Below are 22221 nucleotides of genomic sequence, written 5' to 3'. Positions count from 1 at the left end.
TTTTTTTTGCAAATACAGCCTTGTGAAGACCATCACTACACGCCTGATGAAAATCCACCCTCAATTTCATAAAATCCAGGAAATGCCTGTGGATCCCAGGATCGTGGGCTTAGCCAGCCCAAACTGTTTGTCACGCTGCTCCTGACACCAACATCATTCTGGGTGACTGAAGTCCTTGGGGGAGACGTACAGTTCCCTGCAGCATCTCCTGCAGAAAATTCCCCAGTGACACCATCTACACACCTTTCCCAGCCCATGTGTTCCTCCTCTTCTCCATCTGCATTACCTGTGTCAACTGCAAAGATGCCTCCACAAAAAGTCCAGGAGACACACTTGGCAGGCCAGGTGGGAAAAGGTCTCATAAGCCAAGAAACCCTCAGAGGTTAGAAAACAAAAAATGTATAGCTTCTCCATCCTGGACACCTTCTATACAGAACTAAAAAACAGATAGTCTAGAGCTTATTTAGCTTACTTACTAAAAATAAACACTGCTGTCCTGTCTTCTCCGAGGACCCTCCACTCCTCTGAGAAGTTGTGATGGAGCTGAATCATGCAGCCCAAAAAAATGCTTCTTCTAAGTAGGATTAGTAAAATGCCTATTGCTTAATATTCAATCTTTTAATTTCTAATTAGTTAAGAGGTTAAAAAAAAAAGTGACTAAACCCTTATAAGCAGTGCTGAAATAAGAAACAGGAGCACAAATAACATAACAGAAGTTTGGTATGGAAACAGATGTTTCAAACTATATGATACAATGAACAACTAAAAATTAAAAAGATAAATAATTTTGGACTTCATCTGGAGCACCATAACACAAAACCAGACTTAACTGACGGCAGGCAGCTATGTATAAATATCAGTTAGATATACCTCTGACTGTGAAGTATAGGACTATCTAAAAGCAGAATCTCCTCTCGAATTCTGACATGCATCATCTACAGTGTCATACTTTTGATACATGCCAGGTTTTACACGTTGACACTTCACAAATACATTTTTTTGCTGGCAGTTCCCTTACTAGCTAACTCCAATGACAAATGATTGAAGCCAGAGAGTAAATGGTGTTGTTTCTCCATATTTTTGGTACAGAGAGAAAAATTGGTGTAACAACAAGCATTTGTACCCCTAAGCAAGTTAAATACTGCCCTTGCAAGGTCACACTCAACCAATTTTTCAGCATCAAAGCAGCAGAGTCACGCTGCTCCGGGAACATGTGTACTTCAAAGAGCAGACACGTCCCTGCAAGGTGCCACCAGCCAAAACGTGCCCCACGGGAGAGCTGGGGAGCAGCGGCTCTCCTCTTTGCTCCAAGAGAGACCAAATGGCAGGGCTTCACCATCACCTCCAAAGCGAACAGCACCTCATCCCCTGTGCGAGTCATCCAGACCCAGAAAACAGCATGAAACACAACAGGGCCCCCACAAAATCTGCATGGTGCAAAGAACATGGCCCAGAGCGCTTACATACTCCTTACGCATAAAGATAGCAAGTTGAGATGCTCTATTTAGGCTATCAACCAAAATTCTCTCAACAAGGAAAGCAACAAAGCAAGAGCAAAGGGGTAGTTTGTATCAGTATCTCCAATGAATATGGAAATTAAAAAAAATAAAAACATGAGAAAATCCAGAAACTATATTACTAATCAAATTAAAGAACAAGAAGACACTTAGGTTTCTTCTCCTATGAGTTACTTCATATCTTTTCCAGGTTTTTTTTTTGCATCTCTCAGAATCAACTTTGTAGAAAATGAAGAAATAAAAATACAGACTTGGTTCTACAAGCACAGATTCAAGTTTAGCTTTATTTCCTTCAGACCATGAGCATTATCTTTGCTGTACAAAACAGAATAACTTACTTTAATTTTAAGATAATTAACACCATTATTATACAGCAGTCTAGACAGCCATTGTTGACTTAAGTCTAAATTGCTTGAGAGGAGACTGGCTGTACAGCCACCACGGACTCATTTGGAGAACCTGTTTTCAGCCCAATAGGTTTTATTCCCCCAATGCCTCTTCAGTTTTAGGAAAAGCAAGTCCAATTTCCAGACCCAGGCCTTCTCAGCTGCCTGCTTTTGCTTTCCCTCCTCCCCTCCCCACGAATGAGCTATTAATTCCTTAATAAATGGAACAAGTAGCACTTAACATCAGGAGCCACAAGAATACACAAGCTCCTATCTCCTGTTTAGGGGCCTGTTTAAGCGGGAATTAAGAGACTAAACACTTCTGTGGATTTAGGCCCAAAAGTTCAAATCTGCAAACACAGGTACTTGACCTCGTGGAGCGGTCACCGAGGTGACCGCAGCCGAACTGCACAGGCCCTGGAGAAGTTCTCCAGAGACAGGCACCATTTTCAGAAGTTTGCCACCGAGACACAACGGCCTGAACGCAAATTAGGAAACTCTCCCTTGTGCTCATCTTCCGAAACCCTGAAGTGCAACTTCTGGTTTATGTCGTCTGTATTTGCACCTCCCTAACACAACTATAAGCAAACCACCGACTTCGCGTCCAGTCCGCTTTTAAAAAACGAAGTATTTCCTTCAAGATGCAGTGGCCGCCCTGAGCACTGATGTTACTCAATCCAAACATGAACAAGGGTGTTTGTTTCACTGCTGATTACCAGAAAACACGACCATCTCCAGGTCAAACACCCGCACGGCAACGCCAGGCTGGAGCCTATCTCCAGACCCACGCCCCAGTCGCCAGCTAAGATGCCATAATTCCTCTTAGCTTTAGGAACAGCTTAAGTACCTTCCTCGAGAATGGCCTTTGATGTGCCTTTGTTTGAACACTGTACCGAAAATAGCACTCATGATGCCTTTAAAGTATTAGTCACCCCGTTTAATGCCGAGGCCACCAGCCCCGAGCGCAACGGGCGGCCCCGGGCCGGCCAGGCCGCCCCTCACCGGGACACGGCCACGGTGTCCCCGCCTGGCCCGGGGGAGCCGCAGGAGGGGGCGGGGAGTCCCGACCCCCGGCCCCGCCGCCCCCGGCCCCGCTCACCCTTCTTGTCCATGAGCCACATGAAGAAGAAGCAGGGCGCGAAGCCGATGGGCCCCCAGAAGACGAGCAGGGCGATGTCCCAGCCGCTGAAGCCGAAGGCCAGGCGGGCCGAGTTCTGGATGGGGCCCCATGTGTTCCACAGCAGGCCCTGCGCGAAGCCCAGCAGCGAGAAGAGCAGCAGCACCAGCCACCGCCGCCCGTACACGCGGCCCGCCAAGGGCGCCAGCCGCCGCACCGGCACCGGCACCGCCGCCGGCACCGCCGGGCCCCCCGCCGGCCCCCGCGGCTGCGGCCGCCGCCGTTGCTGCTGCTGCTGCGGCGGCGGCAGGAGGGGCTGCCGCTCCTCCGCGCTGCTCCAGCCTAAGCCCATCTGCGGGGGCGCTGACGGGGGCCCGCCGGGCGGAGGACGGGGGAAGGGACACCCCGACTTCAAGCCCCGAGCGCGGCGCCGCTGCCCCGGCCCGGCACAGCCGCATGCGCGGTCGGGGAGGGCCGGCGGCCACCTCCTTCCTCCGCCGGCGAGGGGAGGAGAGAAGCGGCGCCGGGGAGGAGAGCCCGGCCCGCCGCCCGCGGGGAGGGAGCCGAGCCGGCAGAAAGCCGCGGCCTCTTGGGGTGGGGGAGCCCCTGCGTCGTCGCCCCGTGGGGACGGGGCGCTCGGGCTCTGGGGCAGGAGCGGGGCGGCCCGTGGGAGCCGCTGCTGGGAGCGAGGGGCCGCTCGGGTGTCACCCTGGGGGCCGGGGCAGACCCGGCCGGGGGGGCCGCTGTCAGCTCCAGCCGTCACGCTGCCACCGCGGCTCCGCCCCGCGCTGCTGGGCCGGGTTCGCTCCGGGGCCGGGCTCCCCCTTCCGCTAGCGAGGGCGGGGCCGAGGGGAGCGCGCCGGAGCCGTCCCGGAGGGAGAGCCGGAGCAGCATGGCCGGGGCGGCGAGCCGCCGTCCTGCCGCGCCGGGTAGGTGCCCTGAGCCCCTCCGCGGACAGCGCCGCCCCGGGCAGGGCCCGCCGCGCTGCGGCTGGTGCGGCCCGGCGAGCCGCGCGGCCCGGGCCGGGCAGGGCAGTTTGTTTCTGGGCCGCGGGAGGGGAAGGCAGGGGAGCGAACGGGGACTCCATGGCTCTTCTTCAGCTCCTCCTCCGAAACGTCCCTCTCCGGCCTGGGCCCGCTGCAGAGGGCAGAGCGGGCTTGGGCCTCCAGCAGGTGCGGGACCCTCACGCAGGGACATCCCGCGGCAGAGCTGCCCCGCGGCATCGCCCTTTTAAAGCGACACGTGGTTTCGTGTTGAGCTGGATACACATGAGCCGTGCTCCAAATTAGGGGGAAAAATAGTAGGATACAGTTACAACCTGCACTGAAATAATTTTTAAAATAATTTGGATTAATATACCATCATGCGGGCTACACTAAGCTCCTTAGAAATTATTATCATTTAAATAGATGGAAGTATATATTCATTCCATTAGCTTGGGTATTTATCTATATATCTACTGTCTGCACTTGCCATAAAATTAATGGTTTGTACACTGCACAATGGTGCATCTTCCCTGGAAAAAAAAAACAAAAAACAGTATATCAGTTTGGCTCGCTTAGGGATTCTGTCACAAAGTCTGGAAGTTGACTTGATAAATGCCTGTGTGCCTACCTGGGGAGAGCTGACCAGTGGGATCCTTGCGCGCTGGTTTTAAATCCAGTGTCCATGTCGCAACTGTTGACGTCCTGTGCAGCGCACCACTGAATTTCACACGTGGTGCTCATCCCAGGGTTTGGCAGCCAAAACCACACACTCCCATGAATTTTCTCCCAAAACATACAGATATTGCGTTTTGTTTAGCCCACATGGCACTGTTTGATAGACGAAGGTTCAAATTAGAAGTTGCAGTGAAAGTGCAACAAGGAAGTTTTTATCAACTGAAATTGGCAGAACAATGATCAAAAAGAAAATGAGATTTTGCCTAGAAAAGTTCAGGAAATTCTCCAGGAAAAATCAAAACTCATGCACAATTAAATAATGGGGTGACGTACAGATAGTAACAAGCTAAAATTTGAGCTTGTCGTGTACAACTGTAGTGACAAAAGTATAGTAAAAATATTGGACAAGATTCAGATTCAGTCACGACCAATGCATATTGCAGTGGTGCTTTGAGGCTCCAAGTAAGATTAATTCCCTGTTTTACTAGGTACATTACATTACCACCTCAGCATAATTTAGCCCATGCCAAAATGTTATTTCAATTTAAAATGGTTATGGTACTACTGTAATTTAATTGATTCGGTGGCATTGTGCCAAAGACAAAGTGCTGTCATTTGCGGAAGTAAACAAAGTGAAAAAATATTTCTCTTTGAACATTTTTCAATTAACTGTAGTAATGGTGAGGGTTTCTTGGTTGTTCTAGTGGCAGGAAACCCATCCAGAAATAAAGCAAGTGGGGCTTTGCCATGTTCTTTAACTGTAAAACTTGCCTCTTGCCTCTTACTACCTGCGTAGTAAAATGGAAACTTGAATATAAGCAGGATAACTCCGTGAAAGCTTATCCAAGCCACCTCATCTTATGATGGGTTTAAAGATATTTTGACTCTTGCATGGATCAGCAAGAAAGAAAGTTCTGAGAAACAGCGACAAAAGAAAGGAGCTGTCAAAATAGGCTTAGAAAATCTGGGTGTATTTACTGTTGACTTAATCATGATTAAAATAATTTATTTTAATTGCTTGATTTGAAATCACTCCGTATTTTCATAGCTTCACAACCCATATGCGCATCTTTCAGTCATGGTCTGACCTTTTCTATTCCAGCTATTTAATTAACACGGTGTAATATTCTGTGTGAATTATTCTTGTTTGCAGGATATGGTACCATTTAAATTTGTTAATATAAAGGAGCAGTGCATTGTTGATAAACTGTTGGAAACCAAATTAGCTTTATCTTGCAGCTAGCTGATTGCATTATTTCACTCATGGGTATAATACTTCCCTAAATATGCTAATTTCACTCTTTTCTCCGTGTGGTGACATTTTTACTGTTCTCATTACTGACATTTGTAAAATTTGGGTGGGGAAACCTTTTCTTGCTTTAACCTCATTATAGTGTAGCTAAAGCGATTTGAATATTATCAGATGAAGTGCACACATATTCAGGCAAGTGGAAAGGTTATTTTGTCTCCTAGCCCAGAACTCCCATGCCTGTTGCAGGACTTGCACGGACTTAACGGCACCTAGATCCAAACCTGTGATACAGAAGCCCATCTACAATATCATGTCCATTGGAAGGTGCCTCCATTTCAATCCTAAAAGCTTCCAAGGTGGTTGTGTCTCCATATTCGTGCCTGTCTGCCTGTGTCCAGCCTAAAACCTTCTGGAATTCATCCTAGGAGGAGTTGGTGGCCTGGAGCTCTGATAGACTACTGGTAACGGATAAAAATTATAAGGCTGAAGCTGTTATTGCTACCAAATGCTCAGCCCACCCCTGAGGCAATCCTGGCTGATTCATTTATGGGTTGGCACCTGGACTGTGCTGATTTAAGCCTGGCTTATTAATATAAACTGAAGGCTTTGACAGATTTGTTCTAACCTTGAGGCATTTGGAGAGTCTTATTCAGCTGAAACACGCCTGTCATGTACTGGTTGAGCTGGGCAGTCCAGGAGAGTATCCTCCAAATGGTGCAACCCCCAGTGCCTAGCCCATTAGGAAGTGCCATTTGCTCTCTCCAGCCATCAGGTTTTTGACAGATTTGCTCTCCATGTGACTTTCTTCAGAGAGATTAGATGAACATCAGCATCCCCTTGTTTCTTACGCCTCTCTCCCACCAACTACTAACGTGTACAATCTCGTACTTTTCTTGTGTCAACTCCTATCTTACATGAGACTTTTATTTCTGTTAGAATATTTCAACAAGAGCAATGGTAAAACAGTTTGGATGTCTTGGTATAAAAGTGCAACTTTAGCCTTTTGCAATTTTATTGTTTTGCTAATGATCGAAGGGGTTTTTTTTGGAAGTACCATGTGCTTTTGAAGACTGGATACAGAAGACACTATTGCTTCTAATACTATGAATACTACTGAATTAGTCAATGGTTGACTTGGTGACATTAATGTTTAAAAGGAATCTGAAAATATTGAAACTCCTCTACTGAAAGGACTTTTTCAGATATATTATAGGTTGACGAATACTGAGTTTTGGCAAATTTTGCATATTGCAAGGAGCTTCCAAAATTCAAAGCAGCTGCACTGCCATGGTTTCTTCTAAAATTAAAGGTCATCTTCAGTCTCCAGAAAAGCAGGTGCCGCTGATTAGAACAAGAGTTCATCACATCTGAGTGGAGATTTGGGCCTACAGAGTCCTTGATCTTGTCTGATATTTAGCTCTTGGTGTTTACAGATAAAGAAACTTTGCAGGCAGTTGTTATTTGAAAAAGAAAAGAGAAATAAAATCTCTGGAGGAAAGATGGTAAAGATATGTTGACGCTGCTAGCAGTGGCTTGTTATATTATAAAGCTGTGAAATGTAAGCTTCTGTGTAACTAGGCTGTGCTTTTTCAGTGACAACAGAGTTTCTTTTATGTTTAATATGTATATTAAAACCCAGAACTAACATTAATTAAACGTTAAGGTTGAAAATTAAATTAGAGGAGCTTGGTAGTTTACATTTTGGTGAGCTGCATTAGGTAGAATGCATCCTTAGCTCTACGTTATCTCAAAGCAAGGTTTTACGTTCTTTATATGAACCCCAAGATTCAAAACATACACTGTTAACAGTTTTTCACAGACAAATTTCATGTTGCCGCACAAGAACATCTATAAAGAGAAATAGTAACTTGAAACAAAGGTGAAGCTCACTTCCGCTTGTTTTACCCATGCTGAAAGAAATGGGATGATGTAAACAGGTTGAATAATAGCCATGCTTTTTGTTTAATATTCCTGTAATAATGGCAATCCCTGAATCTAATACCCTGATTGTGCATGTTGGTTATTGTGCACTTCAGAAACTGCTCTTGAGATTTACATGGTGGGTCTCTCTGGTTTCTTTAAATTCAATAATTTACGTATCTCAAAAATACTTCTTTTATTCTTCTTAAGTAAAATTTCATTCTGACAATTATGCCTTTAATTGACTCAGCCATTAATCATAATTTGTATCCTGTGTAGCATAATAGTGAACAAGGTCATGTATACTTCCATCATAACCCCTTTGTGGATCAAATTCAAGAAGCTCAGTTGTATTATTGACAATTTATTACAATGCTTTATGGGGAAACCCCCATATTTTTAGGATACTATTGACTGTTTACTACAATAGCTTATGGGAAAATGGTGTATTTTAGAAGATTTAGATTCTTTTGTTGCTGTCATTTAGAAGTTCTTGTCAGTCAAGTTTGCAGGATAGTACAACAATAAAGTCATAAATGGTTACAGTTTCTGATGATGAATTTTACACAGTGCATTCATTCAAGAGTAGTGTATTCATATTTACTACTAACAAGGAACACAACAAGAAATAAACTTTACTTACAACACGAACACATTTTTTTTCTTAAATTCCATGATGTGCCAGTTCCTTTACCTTCAATCATAATGTTATATTAGCATTAGGTTTTGTATTAAATTTCCCATCTTTTAGGAGATATTGTGAGAAATGTACATCAGTGCCAGTGGGACATTGGGAAGAAATGGCTTTGCTGCTAAATTTCCCCAGCAGCAAGTGAGTGTAATTTACACCCCAAACAGACGGAAAGATGGAATTTTCACAGTCTAGCTTAAGGAAGCACAGTCTTTCCTTTGGAGAAACTTTTATATCCAGATGGAAGGTTTTAGTCAACGACCATAGTCTTTTCCTTCAAAAGGAAATGAAATGCCATTTACCTGACAAGTGCTGCAGTTTCATTGTGCTTCACTTTGCTTTCAGCAGTTTTGCCGATAAGAAGTGTACAAAGGTCATTGGAAATACATTTAGTATTACATCTGTCAGTTGTACATATCCTAATTTTCCTGGGTTTGGGGGAGTGGGAGAGGAAGGGGGTATTTGGCTGAAGATGCAGGCAGGAGCTGCAAGGACAAGGAGGGAAAGGAAAGCTTTTCTTCTGCTGGAAGACCTGAGGTCGTTCAACGTGAGTAAGTTTGCTGAAGACCAACACAACTCTTTTCTACAGGTGCACTAGAGGGTGGGAGGAGGAAAAGACAACAGGCAGGAGCTGGCCAAGGGTTCAGGAAGAGCTTTCTCAGAAGAGCCCTAAAGGATTTAGGGAGGAATTTCATAAATATATGCTTGAGATGATAGGCTGTCACTTAGAACAGGAGTGGGCAGTCCCTCCTTGTGCTGTATTCTGGGCTCAGCCCCTTGCTCCATCCCTGAGATGTCTGGCAGCTCTTTCCTCGTCTTTATCAGAAGGACAGGTGGAGGTTTGCGGGCACAGCCCATGCTCTTTTCTTACTTCATGTCTTGAGTCCCTCAGGCTTTAAGAAAAACGGCCAGATGCTCAGCCCTGCCACAGCAGGACTGGGACATGAGTGCAAATACAAACTCCTCTTTCGGCCTTTTCTCTTGGTGCCCTCCTCCCGCAGCAGCAGACACGGAGGGCGAGGAAGGGTGTGTTGACTTCAGGCTACCAGAATGAGCTGCCGGTGCCAGTCTAACCTGTGCAGACCTGTCTGTCCTGAGAGGCTCCACGCACCTGCTAACTAGCCTTCAGTAGCCAAAATATTTACGCAAATCTAGGTTAAATGCCCCCCGGCTATGCTGCTTCTGCAGTACTGACATTCCCAGCATCAAAAATAATAGTATTAATTGGTCAGGAAATAATATCTAGATATTCATGCGGTATATCCTAAAAACTACTTGTGTACATTTAGATGAATTCTGTTTGCCCAGAGTAGGCTGATGATAGCGAATAATGTTGTAATCACATGCAGATTATTTAAAGTCGGTTTTCAATTTACAGAGTTAATGTTCTGTGAAATCATTACGTCTGACCTCCAAACCAAGTCACTTCTCTTTAGTTTGGGGAGTTTCCCCATCCTCCCACACACTTTCTTCTTTCCCTCTCCTGGCTGTTGGATAGTCAAGATTTTGGAAGTTAGTTGATTTTTTGAGTGACATGGCTGCTCTGTACTAATGTATTCAAAAATCTCACTTTTTTCTTTTAACTTTTTAATTTTTTAAAAAAGAAATAAGGATAATGAAGCATTACAGATTTGCAAGAAAAACAATTTGATGATGCTTATATGAGATATGCTACCAGGATTGCCTTGTACTCCCTCTTTTAGAAAATAATTTTAATACCTCTCAATTAAATCTCATATTTAAGCAGCAGGGTGCTTTGGCAAAAGCCAACTACCATGCACTAATGAACTCTTCTAATTTGCTAAATTATTTTAAATGAATGACAATACATTTAGCTTTTTAATGACAGTACATTTAACTTCTGAACAACTTTGATCAAGTCCACTTTTCGTCAGACTGCCTGCTGTGCTAAACTCTTTATTCCCAAACCCCACTCAGTTATTCAGAAAACCTGTTAATCAGAAACATTAAATTATTTTCTCTTTTAGAAGCACAAAGGCTACTGGAAAGTACTTAGCCAATTCATCGCTTTCTTTTACCTGCCCTCAATGCTGAGTCTGGATGAGTCTTCATATTTGACAACACTTCATGTAAAGACAACTGGAGAGCTTTGGTTTTTTAATTAGAAGATCTCTATTTCGCAATGTGTTACCTTTCTAAAGAACACCTACATTTTTCGCCAATTATATAAGCTGTCACAGTTACAAAACTTGAGCTAAAACTTGGTTTGGTTTTTCAGTTCCTGGTTGGATTCTATACATGCCTTGTGTAAAGTCAAAACATGAGACAAATTATTCCTGCTTCCTTTTGTACTGTGAAACCACACCAGTTGTTGAGCCTGATAGAAAGAACTAATTTAAAGTATTCCTTTTCTCTTTCGGATCAGAGTATAGCTGAGAAAATGAAGACTCCAACAGAGCTTTTCTTTTCAAAGGGAATATGTATTTCTATTCTCTCCTGCTACCAGATCTCCCCTAGGAATCTGATATTTAATGCCCAAAATATGCCATGGACATTTTGTTTCCTTGCAACATATTTTATTTGTACACCTTTTACTTATACACACCCATGTCCAAGCTATATGCTCTTAGATATGGTATGCAATCTCAGGTTTTGCCTAGGAATCAATTACCATCAATTACAGGTTAGGAAACACTGAGAAGCACAAGCCCAGCTCATGAGGTCTTTGTGAAGCTGTGACAACAATAGCTAAGGAAAAGATTATTATTATTTTAAACTAGATTTTTTTTCTGCTAATCTCTCCTTCAAGAGCTATCTTCAGATATCTCTTTTAATTACTTTTCACCACTCCTACAGCATATAGTTCCGTCAGAAATCTCTGTTGGTCATAAGCAGAGGTCTCCAAATTATCATAATAACTACTTGATGTAGTATATGATATTTACCTTTTATAATGTGCCTTTTCTCTAACATGCATGACAAATATTATGGGAAAGAATTATGTCTAGCTGGCTGCTGTTCTCACCAAGGAATACAAAAAAATGAATAAAGACACTTAAAAGATCCTTCGCACAAAATTGGCAAGAATCCCTATTTGTCTTTGCAAAAAAACCCCCAATGTTCATTTATCTAATGCTTTAAATTTTTGAAAATGTTTCAAACTTCTCTGCCGATTATATCCTATGTGCTGTATGTGATTATCTATATCAAGAAAATATATATACTTTTAATATATATATTAATATATATACTTAAATACTGGTCGAAGATAAGATTGATTAGCATCTTACTAACACAGACTGTCCTTTTTCATGGTTTCTAAATTTTATAGGGAAATAGGTTTACAACTGAATAAAGTGTGGTGACATGACAGAAACCTCCAGCTGACATTCAGTAGAGGAGAGGCTATTTAGTCTAATTGTGTTTTTTTGTTCAGCATGGATACAAACTCTCCCAGTAGCTTGAGCTCTGAGCTTCTCACTCTATATTCACCGTGGTTAAAACCACACCTTTCAAAAGCAAAATATGCATGTGGAAGTCACATTAGAAAGCCACAGAGAATCAACAGTTGGCTTTAATGAGCCTTCCTGTCTCTCCCAGTAAAATTTCTGCTTTGGTAGTACAGCCCAACTGTTGACTGAAGTTACAGGATAAACCTGAAGCTTTTGCCATAAAACTCAGCTTTACAAAATCCTCCAAAAAAGTGCCACCAGTTTCTTGCATTTCTTTGGATTTACATCCTCTAAAATAATTACATGTACTGCCCTTAAAATATAAACAATTGGGAACTCGAGAAGAGACCCATGTGGTGATAAACTTAGCAGGAATAATTTCATTCTTATAAGTTGGAAAATCTGAAAGGTACGTAAGGACAGCCAGCTCCTGCATCATGAAAGACACCTGTGTACAATATTGTAATTGCACTGGTTAAAGGCAGAAGAAGTTTTATAAATCACCTGGGAGCGTTCAGGTCTGGACTGAGTCTTGCCTTAGTCTCTGAACAGCATCACAGTGAAAAACATGCTGAGCTTTAACCTGTTCCCATGCCCGCAGCAGCTCCTGGCGCCGGCACCAGTTCGTGGCCTTGTGTCTGCAGATGGTCCTTGCGCCTGCTCTGGCCCTGCTCCCTCCAGGTGTACTAACCTACTGCTCAGGAACCCCCAGAGCCTCCACCCAGGGTAGGGCACACCATATGGTGAGACATACGGTCCCCGTGAGGCCTCCTTATGTCCTGGTTGTGCGAGTTGCTGGAGCGCGAGACTGAAGGCCAAGTGTCGCAGACATCCCTGTCTCACAGCAACACCATCCTGTCAAGTGTTGCTCTGCGTATAAGAGGAAACATGGAGAATAAACCAAAATCCAAACTCCCTCCTGTCATCTCCCTGAAGAAAGGGAAGCCATTTAAAAATTTTATGATCCCCGAAGATAAAATATGGGAGGTCTTTGCTTTTAAATCTTCATGATGGAGTTTTTGTGAGTGAAAGGAGACAAGGATTCAGTTTCCCTGGAAGTCTGCAGGAGAACAGACCCCTGGACTGTAGCAAACCCCAGCCCTGATACCTCCCACTGCATTTGTGTGAAGACAGTGGCTTAATTTAGAAAACTAAAAAGTACAGCTGTGCTGGAGTATAAAACCTGTCGAACGAAGGGGGCCTCGCTAAAGTTACCAGAGATGTGGCATACAGCTTGCACAGGGCTCCTCTTATTCCTGCCATTCACCCTTCAGCATTCATATATTTATTTTAACTGTTATGTTTGAAACAATCCTGAAGAATGTTCTTCAGGTGGGTCTTCTCCTGTGTTTGCCCCAGCTGGCACCACAGGGCTGCCCCGTGCGTTCTCCACGGCCTGTCCCACCACACGCACACAGGGAGGAGCGAGAGGCAAAATTAGCACCCAGCAGGAAAGGGAATTTTCGTATCCTGTATTTGTTTAACCCCTTGAGCATGCCAGACAATTATTTGGCCCCTGAATAGAGTGAGTGAATTGGTTTGTTTGCTTTAAATGAGCTGCTGGGAGCCATAGGGAAGTCATAGGGAAGCATACGTATCGATTTGGTGTGTTAAATCTTAGGCATCACACAGATACAGAGGTTAAAATAACGATTTTTTTAAAAAATGATCTGAAGTTGTAGTACACTGCTTCAGCTCTATGGAGATGTTATTTTAAAAAAAATCAGGTTTTCATTCTCAATACGTCCCTAAAGAAAAGTTGTTCTGAAAGTGCTGAGTTTATTCAAGGTTGCTAGCATTTCAGCTTGACAGTTTCAGTGGGACATATAAATCTCTAAACAGCAAAGGAGTAAATGGAAATCTTTGGTTAGTTTAGTTCTTGGATTGGCACAGTTTCCTTTTCCTAAAATTCTGGAGATGAAAAGAAATTTTAAAACACTTTAAAAATACCTGCTGTTTTGGTTACACTGCTGTTCCTTGGTTTAAATCAAATGCATAGGAACCTGGTTTGCTATCTCAGAATATGCATCGCTTCTTGGAAAGAATCCCATGCAGAAAGACTGTTACTCATAAAATTTATGTTCTCTAAACTCTGGCCATTATTTGTAAGGTTTTTTTATTGTTAGCTTAATTCTAAACAGTTTGGCTACAGTGCTTTATTGCCTAAGCTACAAGTGAAAATTCTAAGCACATGTCTACTTTTATTATTTTTTTTTTACATTTTGTGTGCTAATACACTGCTTTAAACTTTAGCGTAAGACTGTTCTTTCAGTGTTTGCGGTAGAAATTAAACTTAACAAAAATCTACGAATGTAATAAACCAATCAACTATAAACAAAGGTGTTAGTTCTTAATGTTTCCTGTGCTGTGGGAGATGGTAAGTAACAGTTCTTGTATCATAAATCATCTCTCTACAGCTGTTGTTGTTTTTTGTTTTTTTCCTTTACATAGGTGAAGATGTCAAACCATTTACTCCTGAGAAAACCAAGGAAATTGTGATGTCTCTACAGCAACCTGCAGTCTTCTGTAACATGGTTGGCGACTGGCCAGCCCTGCGCTGGAATGTGAAACACCTTTCTGCGGTGTTGGATGGAAAGACGATACAGTTTAGGCTGGGTCTGAAGACGGCGGATTTGGGTGAGACTGAAGTGGACAGATGTTACATGTCACAACTCTTGTTATTAGGTTCTGCCATCCTCTGTCTCTCCATTATCACTGTTCTTTGTCTAAGGTACTGCTTTTCACCACAGGCTTTGTCTTTAGGGCATGGGATTTGGCCAACAGTAGAAATCTACTTTCTCTTTCTTGTGTGTTTATTCTTAACTAGAGTAGGAAGTCTGGTGAGTAACACTAACATAAGAATCCGGTATCTCAAGTTTTCTTTCCTTGCTTTGTATTGTGTGTGTTTGGTCCTGGTCTTATACATGATTGAGTTGTTCACATCAGCTGAGCTTCCATATCCACAAACCTGAGTGCGTTAAAGAATTAGTCAATTAAACATTCTTTTTTTAAAAAAAAATCTGTAAAATGGTGATAATTCTCAACTTCCTCCAGAGGTTTTATAAGACTGTGGTGGTTTTTAATACTTTAAAGTCTTGTGATGAAAGGTGCTATAGAAATATAAAGCATTAAGAAAATCACTTAACACCAGAACAATAATTTCACCTCTAAGCCTCCAGGTTTGCTCAGACATCTAGGAACATGCCAGGGGCGAAAGACATTTTTTGCACTTGATTTTAAATACAACTTCATTTCTGTCTGTAGCCACGCAATACTAGTCATAGTCTGTCCATGGACAGGCAGAGTTTCCTACCCAGGAGGGAAGATACAGGAAACGTTCTGCAAGTTGGTGATGTGCTACCTACTTTTAGAGGTTGTGCATTGCTATGTTTGTGCCCTGTACATCCTTTGTCCTCCCAACCACATACCAATATACATTCTGCTGTGCACTTACTCCCATTTGCCTAAAGTATCTTGTCTCCCTTCAGTCTTTTTTTCTGCCCTGCCCCCCCACCCAGGCCAGACAAACACACTTCTTAAAAAATGTTCAATATAAGTCATAGTTTTTTTAGACCCTACCTAGCTATTCTTTCTGTACGAACCTTCTTCAGTTGGACTACCTCTTTCTGGAATGTAGGGTCTGCCCAAAGACTCCAGATGGGGGTCTGACAGTTCTGTGGAAGTGGTAGGATTACATCACATTATCTTACTTAACAACACTGTGTGAAATTTGCTTTTTTCACAGCTTCATGACCATATTATTTCATGTGCAATTTTTTGCAAGAGAAGTGATGAAACAGAAAGAAGTGTTAGAGTGAAAATACTTGGCATTTTAGGATTTCAAAGCATTTTACTAGCATGGATTAATGATTCCTATGCCATTCCTGGGAAAACAGATGTTATTTATTCACTTTCTACAGATGGTATAACTGAGGTGTAGAGTTAATATGTTGGTACACATCTTCACAGTGACATCTTTATAGTTCAGTGAGGTATCAGCCAGTTCTTGCACTACATGTAAAAGGCATCTCATTGCCAATAGGGAAAATGTTGCATATATATGACATTTGTTAATATATCTCAGTTGTAATATACAAGCCTTACCAGATAAAAAGGTAGTTTTGGTCCTAGTCTCCATTAAGTGGTAGGCACTTTTTGAGAGCCGAATGGGAATGCCAACTGGGAAAGCTTGTGGTGGTACTGATGGAGTGCTGCATAGCTAAGTGATGGATTGATGCTACCAACTAAGTAGATAAGAGTCATCACTTTACAATAACTTGTAGTCACTAGGGATATAGAGTGGATTTAAATTGGAATTTGTATCTTGAAGTTGCATCTGTCTGTATTTTGCTTTTTCCTAACGGCATCAATCCCTAGGCAGCAATCAGTTTGTCACCAATAACCTCCATTATATGCTAATGTGAGCTAGAAATGTCTTCAATAAGATGGGTAGAGCCTTCAGGGGTTATATTGTAACTGAATGAGACCTGAGATGCTATAAAAAATTTGCATCGTAAGGATATATTAGTGAAGCCATTAGCCAAGCCATCTCAGAGTCTGAAATAATGTGATACATTTCATGTGCTACTGTCATTTGGAAGATGTTTGATCTCACTCTCGCATGCTTAACATTGTTTTTTAGCAAGAGACTCTATTTCTTATCATTGTTCATGCCGATTTTCCCAGATGAAATGGAGGAAGTGATGTGGTTAGAGAAAGCAACAGGAGAATACAACTATAATTGTATTGATCTCTCTGAATAGTCCTCCCCTGTTTACAATAGATTAATTGCCTTAAGACTAGATGGAACCACTCCTGCCACTGAGTTGGAAACGTGTACAAGAAAGAAGCTGTTCTCCTGCTTATAGGTGTATTTTGGTGTCACTCTGAAACGGCTGCTTCAGAGGTTCAGAGAATCATTAAGCCACAAGGCTCATCTGGAAGATCCAAAATTATTTGAAACCTCTTACTGTGACAACTTCTCACCTTTCTTTACTGCCACATCTGCTGCCTGGGTGGAGATTCCCAAACTGAAGATTCCTTAATACAAAAAAGTTAGAACTGCAAGTGGGGCAGTTTGGTGGGAGTTGCTTGGATTTTATATTTGCTTTTCTTGCTAGTTTGGAACTTCTGAGGCATCAGCAGTTTAGGCTAGGCATTAGGAAGATGTTCTTCACCCAGAGGGTGTTGGAGCACTGGGACAGGCTCCCCAGGGAGGTGTCACGGCCCCAAGCCTGACAGTGTTCAAGAAGAGACTGGACAACAGCCTCAGACACACGGTATGAACTGTGGGGTTGTCACATGCAGGGACAGGAGTTGGACTCGATGATCCTTTTGGGTCCCTTCCAGCTCAGGACATTCTGTGATTCTGTGAAACATGGAAAGCATGGGAGCTAGTAGTATTATTTGTGTGAATTATTTGTACTTACCTAAGTTTGTGTGTTTGATAGTATTGTCTGATTACACAAGTTAAACAGTATGTGTACATAAGAAGGGAAAAAGTACAGTCAGAGGATTAAGCATTGACAGAGAGAAGATATCTCCAGAGAGATTAGCAGCGTTCATTACAAGAACAATGAAGGTGCTGTTAATCAGGAAACCCCTACCCATGTAGTTCCAGCCATGGTAAAAGATTTATTTTTCTGAGGTGGGATAAAGGGTGAGCAGCAGCTATGGAAGTTGAGTTTCTGGCAGAGAAAATGCAGCATTGTAGCCCATCTATTTGATGGTTACCTGGAGCACACCAGCAATGACAAATGAAGCAGAAAGCTTACACAAAACTGACCTCCGTATGCAGACGTTTCTTAGTTGGACCATTTTCTTTGGTTGTGTAGTAAAATGAATTAACAATGAGTTTACTATGAAGAGGCTGGAGAGAGCAAGAGGTTGTCATGCTCATCAGTTATGAGTCACAAGATCTCTGGAGGAAATTTCTCTTAGACATGCTGGAGAGAGCTGATGCTGTCAGATACACAGTTGGATAGAAAAGGGCTGCAGCTTGGACATCTGCCCAAGAGGTTTTTCCACTAAGGATGGCAAAAGAATTCAAGCCTCTGAGGTTTGATAAAGAGAGGGACTGCAAAGGTGGCTATAGACTCAGTTGCTAAACAGGAGGCTGAAAATACAGTACAAATACCGTAGCGTGAATAAATGTCACATAAAGCTGATATTTGAGGTGGTTATTGGAGTCAGATGTGGATGGTCAGTTTTTTTGGTTTGTAAGTGTGCCTGTGCTTTGTTATAGCATTAAATAGTTATTCCTTGCTTGGATTGTTCATTTAAACAATTTTACTTCCCCAGCATCTGTGAATAGACATATGGTTTTCTTTTAAGTTTAAAGAAATGGAGGAGACATTTCACTTGTGTTCTTACTCGAGCTTTAGGGTATTTTCTAAGGCTATTATTTTTTCTACATTTCCCTTAGTATACATTGCAAACACTGTCTTTCTGAGTAGAACAGAACTTGGCATCTGTCAGGGCCAGCCCTCAACTAAGGAGGGGAGTTCTTCCTCCAAAAGCACATCTTCCCTCTCCCCCACCCTGTGGCATTAGGTAGGAAAGCAGAGGGCTGTCATGCCTCCAGATACTGTCACCAGACAGCACTGGTAGCTTCCTTTAGACTTATGTATCTTAATCTATAATTTATCAATTACAAAACACCCTCAGCTTTTAGTTATTAAGTATTAGCAAACTGATTAATAATGTTTTTGCTCCCAGCTGCCCATTGCTACCATTTTCACCCTAGTTGCAGTCTACAAATCCATCTAAGCAATCTGTCTAGATTGCCCAGAGATGTTTTTTATTACTATTTATTTTTCCGTAAGCACCCACACCTTGGTACTGAACAAGTTATAAATTAAACCAACAGCCCTGCCCTGAGGATATTGTATCCTAGAAGATAGTCTTGTCTTTCATAGTTGGAATTTTTTAAATGAAGCTCAAAGTGAGGCAGAGGTAGAAAGAGCATATTTCTTGCCTTTAAAACACTTGCTCCTGAGTTATCTTGGAAAATAGGCAATGTCCTGAGCACTCTTTGTTCTCATCAAAACAATACAGATATTGAGGCACCTTCAGTGGTGGTTGTATCTTTTATCTAATTTTTCCATCAGACCATCTTCTAGTAAAATGATGTGCTTTGCATTAATGACTGGGTATCAGGAAAGGGCATTGGACTGCAACACAGGGAATCAGATGTACGGGTTGGTTGTTGCAGGTGATTGATCTGTCTGGTGTGCAGGTCTTAGGTAGGGAGCCCTTCCACTGCACAGACCCACATTACAGATTGCTGAGTAGTAGGGCTTATCTGACATTTTTAGTTAATGAATTTGATACCGAGGAGAAGAAAAACCACTACCTAGGCTACTAAAATGGAAACTGGCAAAATGATAGTGATAAAGGTTTGTTAAAGCTGTTCTTCTGCCCAAAGGGAATAAGAACAAATGTATGAGACTCTATGGGAATTGCTGCGATAACAAAATGAGAGCAGTAAAGAACGAAGAGCTGCTGCTGCTGCACAACAGTGGAAGGATCCCATTTCTGAGCAGCTCCGTGCAAGTTACACAAGGTTAAATTGCAGCTCTGTCATTGTCATTCGTGCAGGCTGCAGTCATTTTTTCCCAGTAGTAGTTATGTTAAAGTGACTGATTTTTTTTTTTTAACATTGGATAAGTCTCTTTGAAGCTGGCACAATTAGCAACTGTGGGAAAGGGAGATCTCTGATTAACCAGAAGTAGAGTATGCTGTGATGTGGGTTATCTTGTAGGCCTTCCAAGTGACATGACCTTGAGCTGAAAGGCTGGATCAGTCAGCCTGACCAAAGCATGACAGGGGCGAAACATTGCTGCTAAATACTTTTATGTCTGCCGAGGAACACCACAATATGCTTTTGTCAATACCAAATGAAAAATAAGGACACAGCATTTGAGATGGATCACTGGCACATGGTGGCTCCAGAATTTGCTTCTTACATATTGCTGTGCTGGTTTGGTTATTGCTTAGGTAGGAAAGGTGAACATGTCCATCATGGGGACAAAATAAAGGGTACCCAAATACTTGTGTGCAGATTTGCAGCTCACATTTAAGAAGGGAGATGATGCAAAGGACAGGCTCTCCGTTGTTTAGGAGCTTGGGAGTGTTACTGAGTTACTGTGCTTACGGGCGCCTTGCACATGGACAGCAGTAGCTGTTGGTGTGCTTTTACCTCACGGCAAGTTCAACGCCATTCATTTAAACCTTAATGAAAATCCAGTAGTCTCAGACTTTTAACGATGAGCTGGGTGATAAGAACCATTTTATTGACCAGAGTCAAGCCACCTCGTCCCACTTCCTATCTCATGTTGCATTTAACCAAAGCTGAGAAACTACGTATTATTTTTACTGTTTCTGTGCTCAGTGCTCCTGTGATATTTGGGTTTTCTTTTGTTGCTCTAGTTCCCCAATTTGAAACCAGGTGTAGCTATGTGGAGGCTACACTTGAAGAGTTTTTGGCATGGAGCTGTGGGCAGCCGCCTTCTCTCTCTGGACCGCTCAGTTGTTACGAGTACTCCAAATATTGGGCTTATGCTGACTACAAATACATTGCCAGGATATTTGAAGACAAGCCAGAAATTTTCCAGGTAACGCATTAATATTATCTCATTCTAGCTTAATCATTGCAAATTATCTAATGTCACTTCTGAAACCCTTGCTGCTATCCCCTCTCTGCTTCTTTGGCCATTTATTTTAAAATTCTGAAATAAAAGCTATTGGCTCTCAGGCTGACAGAGAACTAGTACCAAGTGGCAGCTATCTCAAATTCTAGGTCTCCTTATGCGCTTAAAAACCACCAAAAGTGACAAAAACAACTACCAGATTGGCAGCACACCCCTTCCCAGTTAGCCCAGCATTGTTTTGTGCCTGTGCAGGCTGGGGGAGCATGGAGTGATGTGTGTGACCTCTGCAGCCAAGCGCCTTCCCTGCACCTCTGCTGGAGGTGTGGACATGGGGTGGGAATGGCCTGTGGAGATGACAGGCAGGCCTGGCATGGTGCAAACTGGAGACCCTGCTGCTGCCCCAGATCCACCTTGTACCAAACGGTACCTGGATTACCAGCTCCACTCAGGAGAGGGGATTTGGTGGCGTGGGTTCACTTGTGGCAACAAGGCTGTAACATGAGTCTGCTCCATGTTGTGCCTCGTGGCTCATTTTCTCAAGTAGCACAGTTCCTTCCCTTAATATATTTAGGCTCTTTGCAAGGAGGAGAGATTCCGAGTCTGCGGGATTATTATCCTTGATTGTCTGTGGAGGCGGTAAAATACATGAAGTAATCTGTCCATGGAAGTACATAATCTATGGTGATTTCCAAATGCAGGTATTAGGACACCTGGCTGGGTATTTTCTTTTACTTTCCTTGTGTCTACCTGCTATGTCAGTGTATTGGTTCATCTATATTCTTGCTACTTCTTGCAGATTATAAGAGGGCAAAATTAAGCATAGCTCTAGAAAAGGTGTATTTTTTCCAAAGATGTAAAGAAAGAATAGTAAATGAAGCCTTATTCATCTTTAAACTTTCAAATGTGAAGATGGAATTGTAATTCCTTTCAAACACTGTATCACGGGACTGACAGAGAATACAAACTGACAAGCCCCTTCAAATTAATTATTTCCTCAGAAACCGTTTCCTGTAGTCCTTACATGTATTTTATTCTTTTATACCAGTAAAATCAGTATTTTTCAGTGCTTAGTCTTTTTCAGACTGTCTCCCATTGTTCTGCTGGGGGGGAATGCAGGGTTTGGGCACGGAGACCATCTTACCTTTCTTTCTCCCCTCGGTTCCCTGGCACACTGAAACACAACCAGGATCGCAGAACTTGGGCTGCACAACTGATACTGGGTCATGGTGTGGTTTGAACTAAGCTGGGAGCTCCAGGGATGTTTCAGGCTTCCCCATATCTTTGGGCGACATCCCCTCTCTGTGGTCCTGCCTTGGTCTTCTCTCTTTCTGCCTCAACAGACAGCACTTTCCTGTGTTTTGTGGCACAAGATAATAGCAGCTCAGAAGACCTGAATAGCCTGCTGCTTCCTTCGGTCAATAAAAACACACTTGAAGGAAACAAAGCATTTTCCTACCTCTTCCTCCTTCCCCTTGCCCCAGTTCAAGAACAAAATTGACGCTCCAGGAATCGCATTTGTGTGCAGGTGCCACACCGCAACCTTATCACCTGACCTATAACAAGCAACAGATTGTACTGCAATTTTAGAACAGACACATGTAATGGTTATACTG

General features: G+C 42.8%; 2 protein-coding genes across 2 annotated transcripts in view; one reads left to right on the top strand and one right to left on the bottom strand.

Moving 5' to 3' along the window:
* The window catches only part of SLC49A4 (solute carrier family 49 member 4), a 71867-nt gene extending 68108 nt beyond the window's left edge, over positions 1-3759 (bottom strand). The window contains exon 1 of the mRNA XM_065637557.1: positions 3003-3759. Coding sequence (XP_065493629.1) covers positions 3003-3372 — 370 coding nt within the window. The 5' untranslated portion in view covers positions 3373-3759. The remainder of the gene's footprint in view (positions 1-3002) is intronic.
* A 37-nt stretch (positions 3760-3796) lies between these two features.
* HSPBAP1 (HSPB1 associated protein 1) overlaps positions 3797-22221 on the top strand; it is a 35758-nt gene continuing 17333 nt past the window's right edge. The window contains exons 1-3 of the mRNA XM_065637558.1: positions 3797-3949; positions 14409-14594; positions 20388-20572. Coding sequence (XP_065493630.1) covers positions 3913-3949; positions 14409-14594; positions 20388-20572 — 408 coding nt within the window. The 5' untranslated portion in view covers positions 3797-3912. The remainder of the gene's footprint in view (positions 3950-14408; positions 14595-20387; positions 20573-22221) is intronic.

The sequence above is a fragment of the Caloenas nicobarica genome, chromosome 6, assembly GCF_036013445.1.
Source record: "Caloenas nicobarica isolate bCalNic1 chromosome 6, bCalNic1.hap1, whole genome shotgun sequence".
NCBI classification, from domain to species: Eukaryota; Metazoa; Chordata; class Aves; order Columbiformes; family Columbidae; genus Caloenas; species Caloenas nicobarica.
The sequence above is the reverse complement of the archived record's forward strand: the minus strand, read 5'-3'. Positions and strand labels throughout refer to the sequence as shown.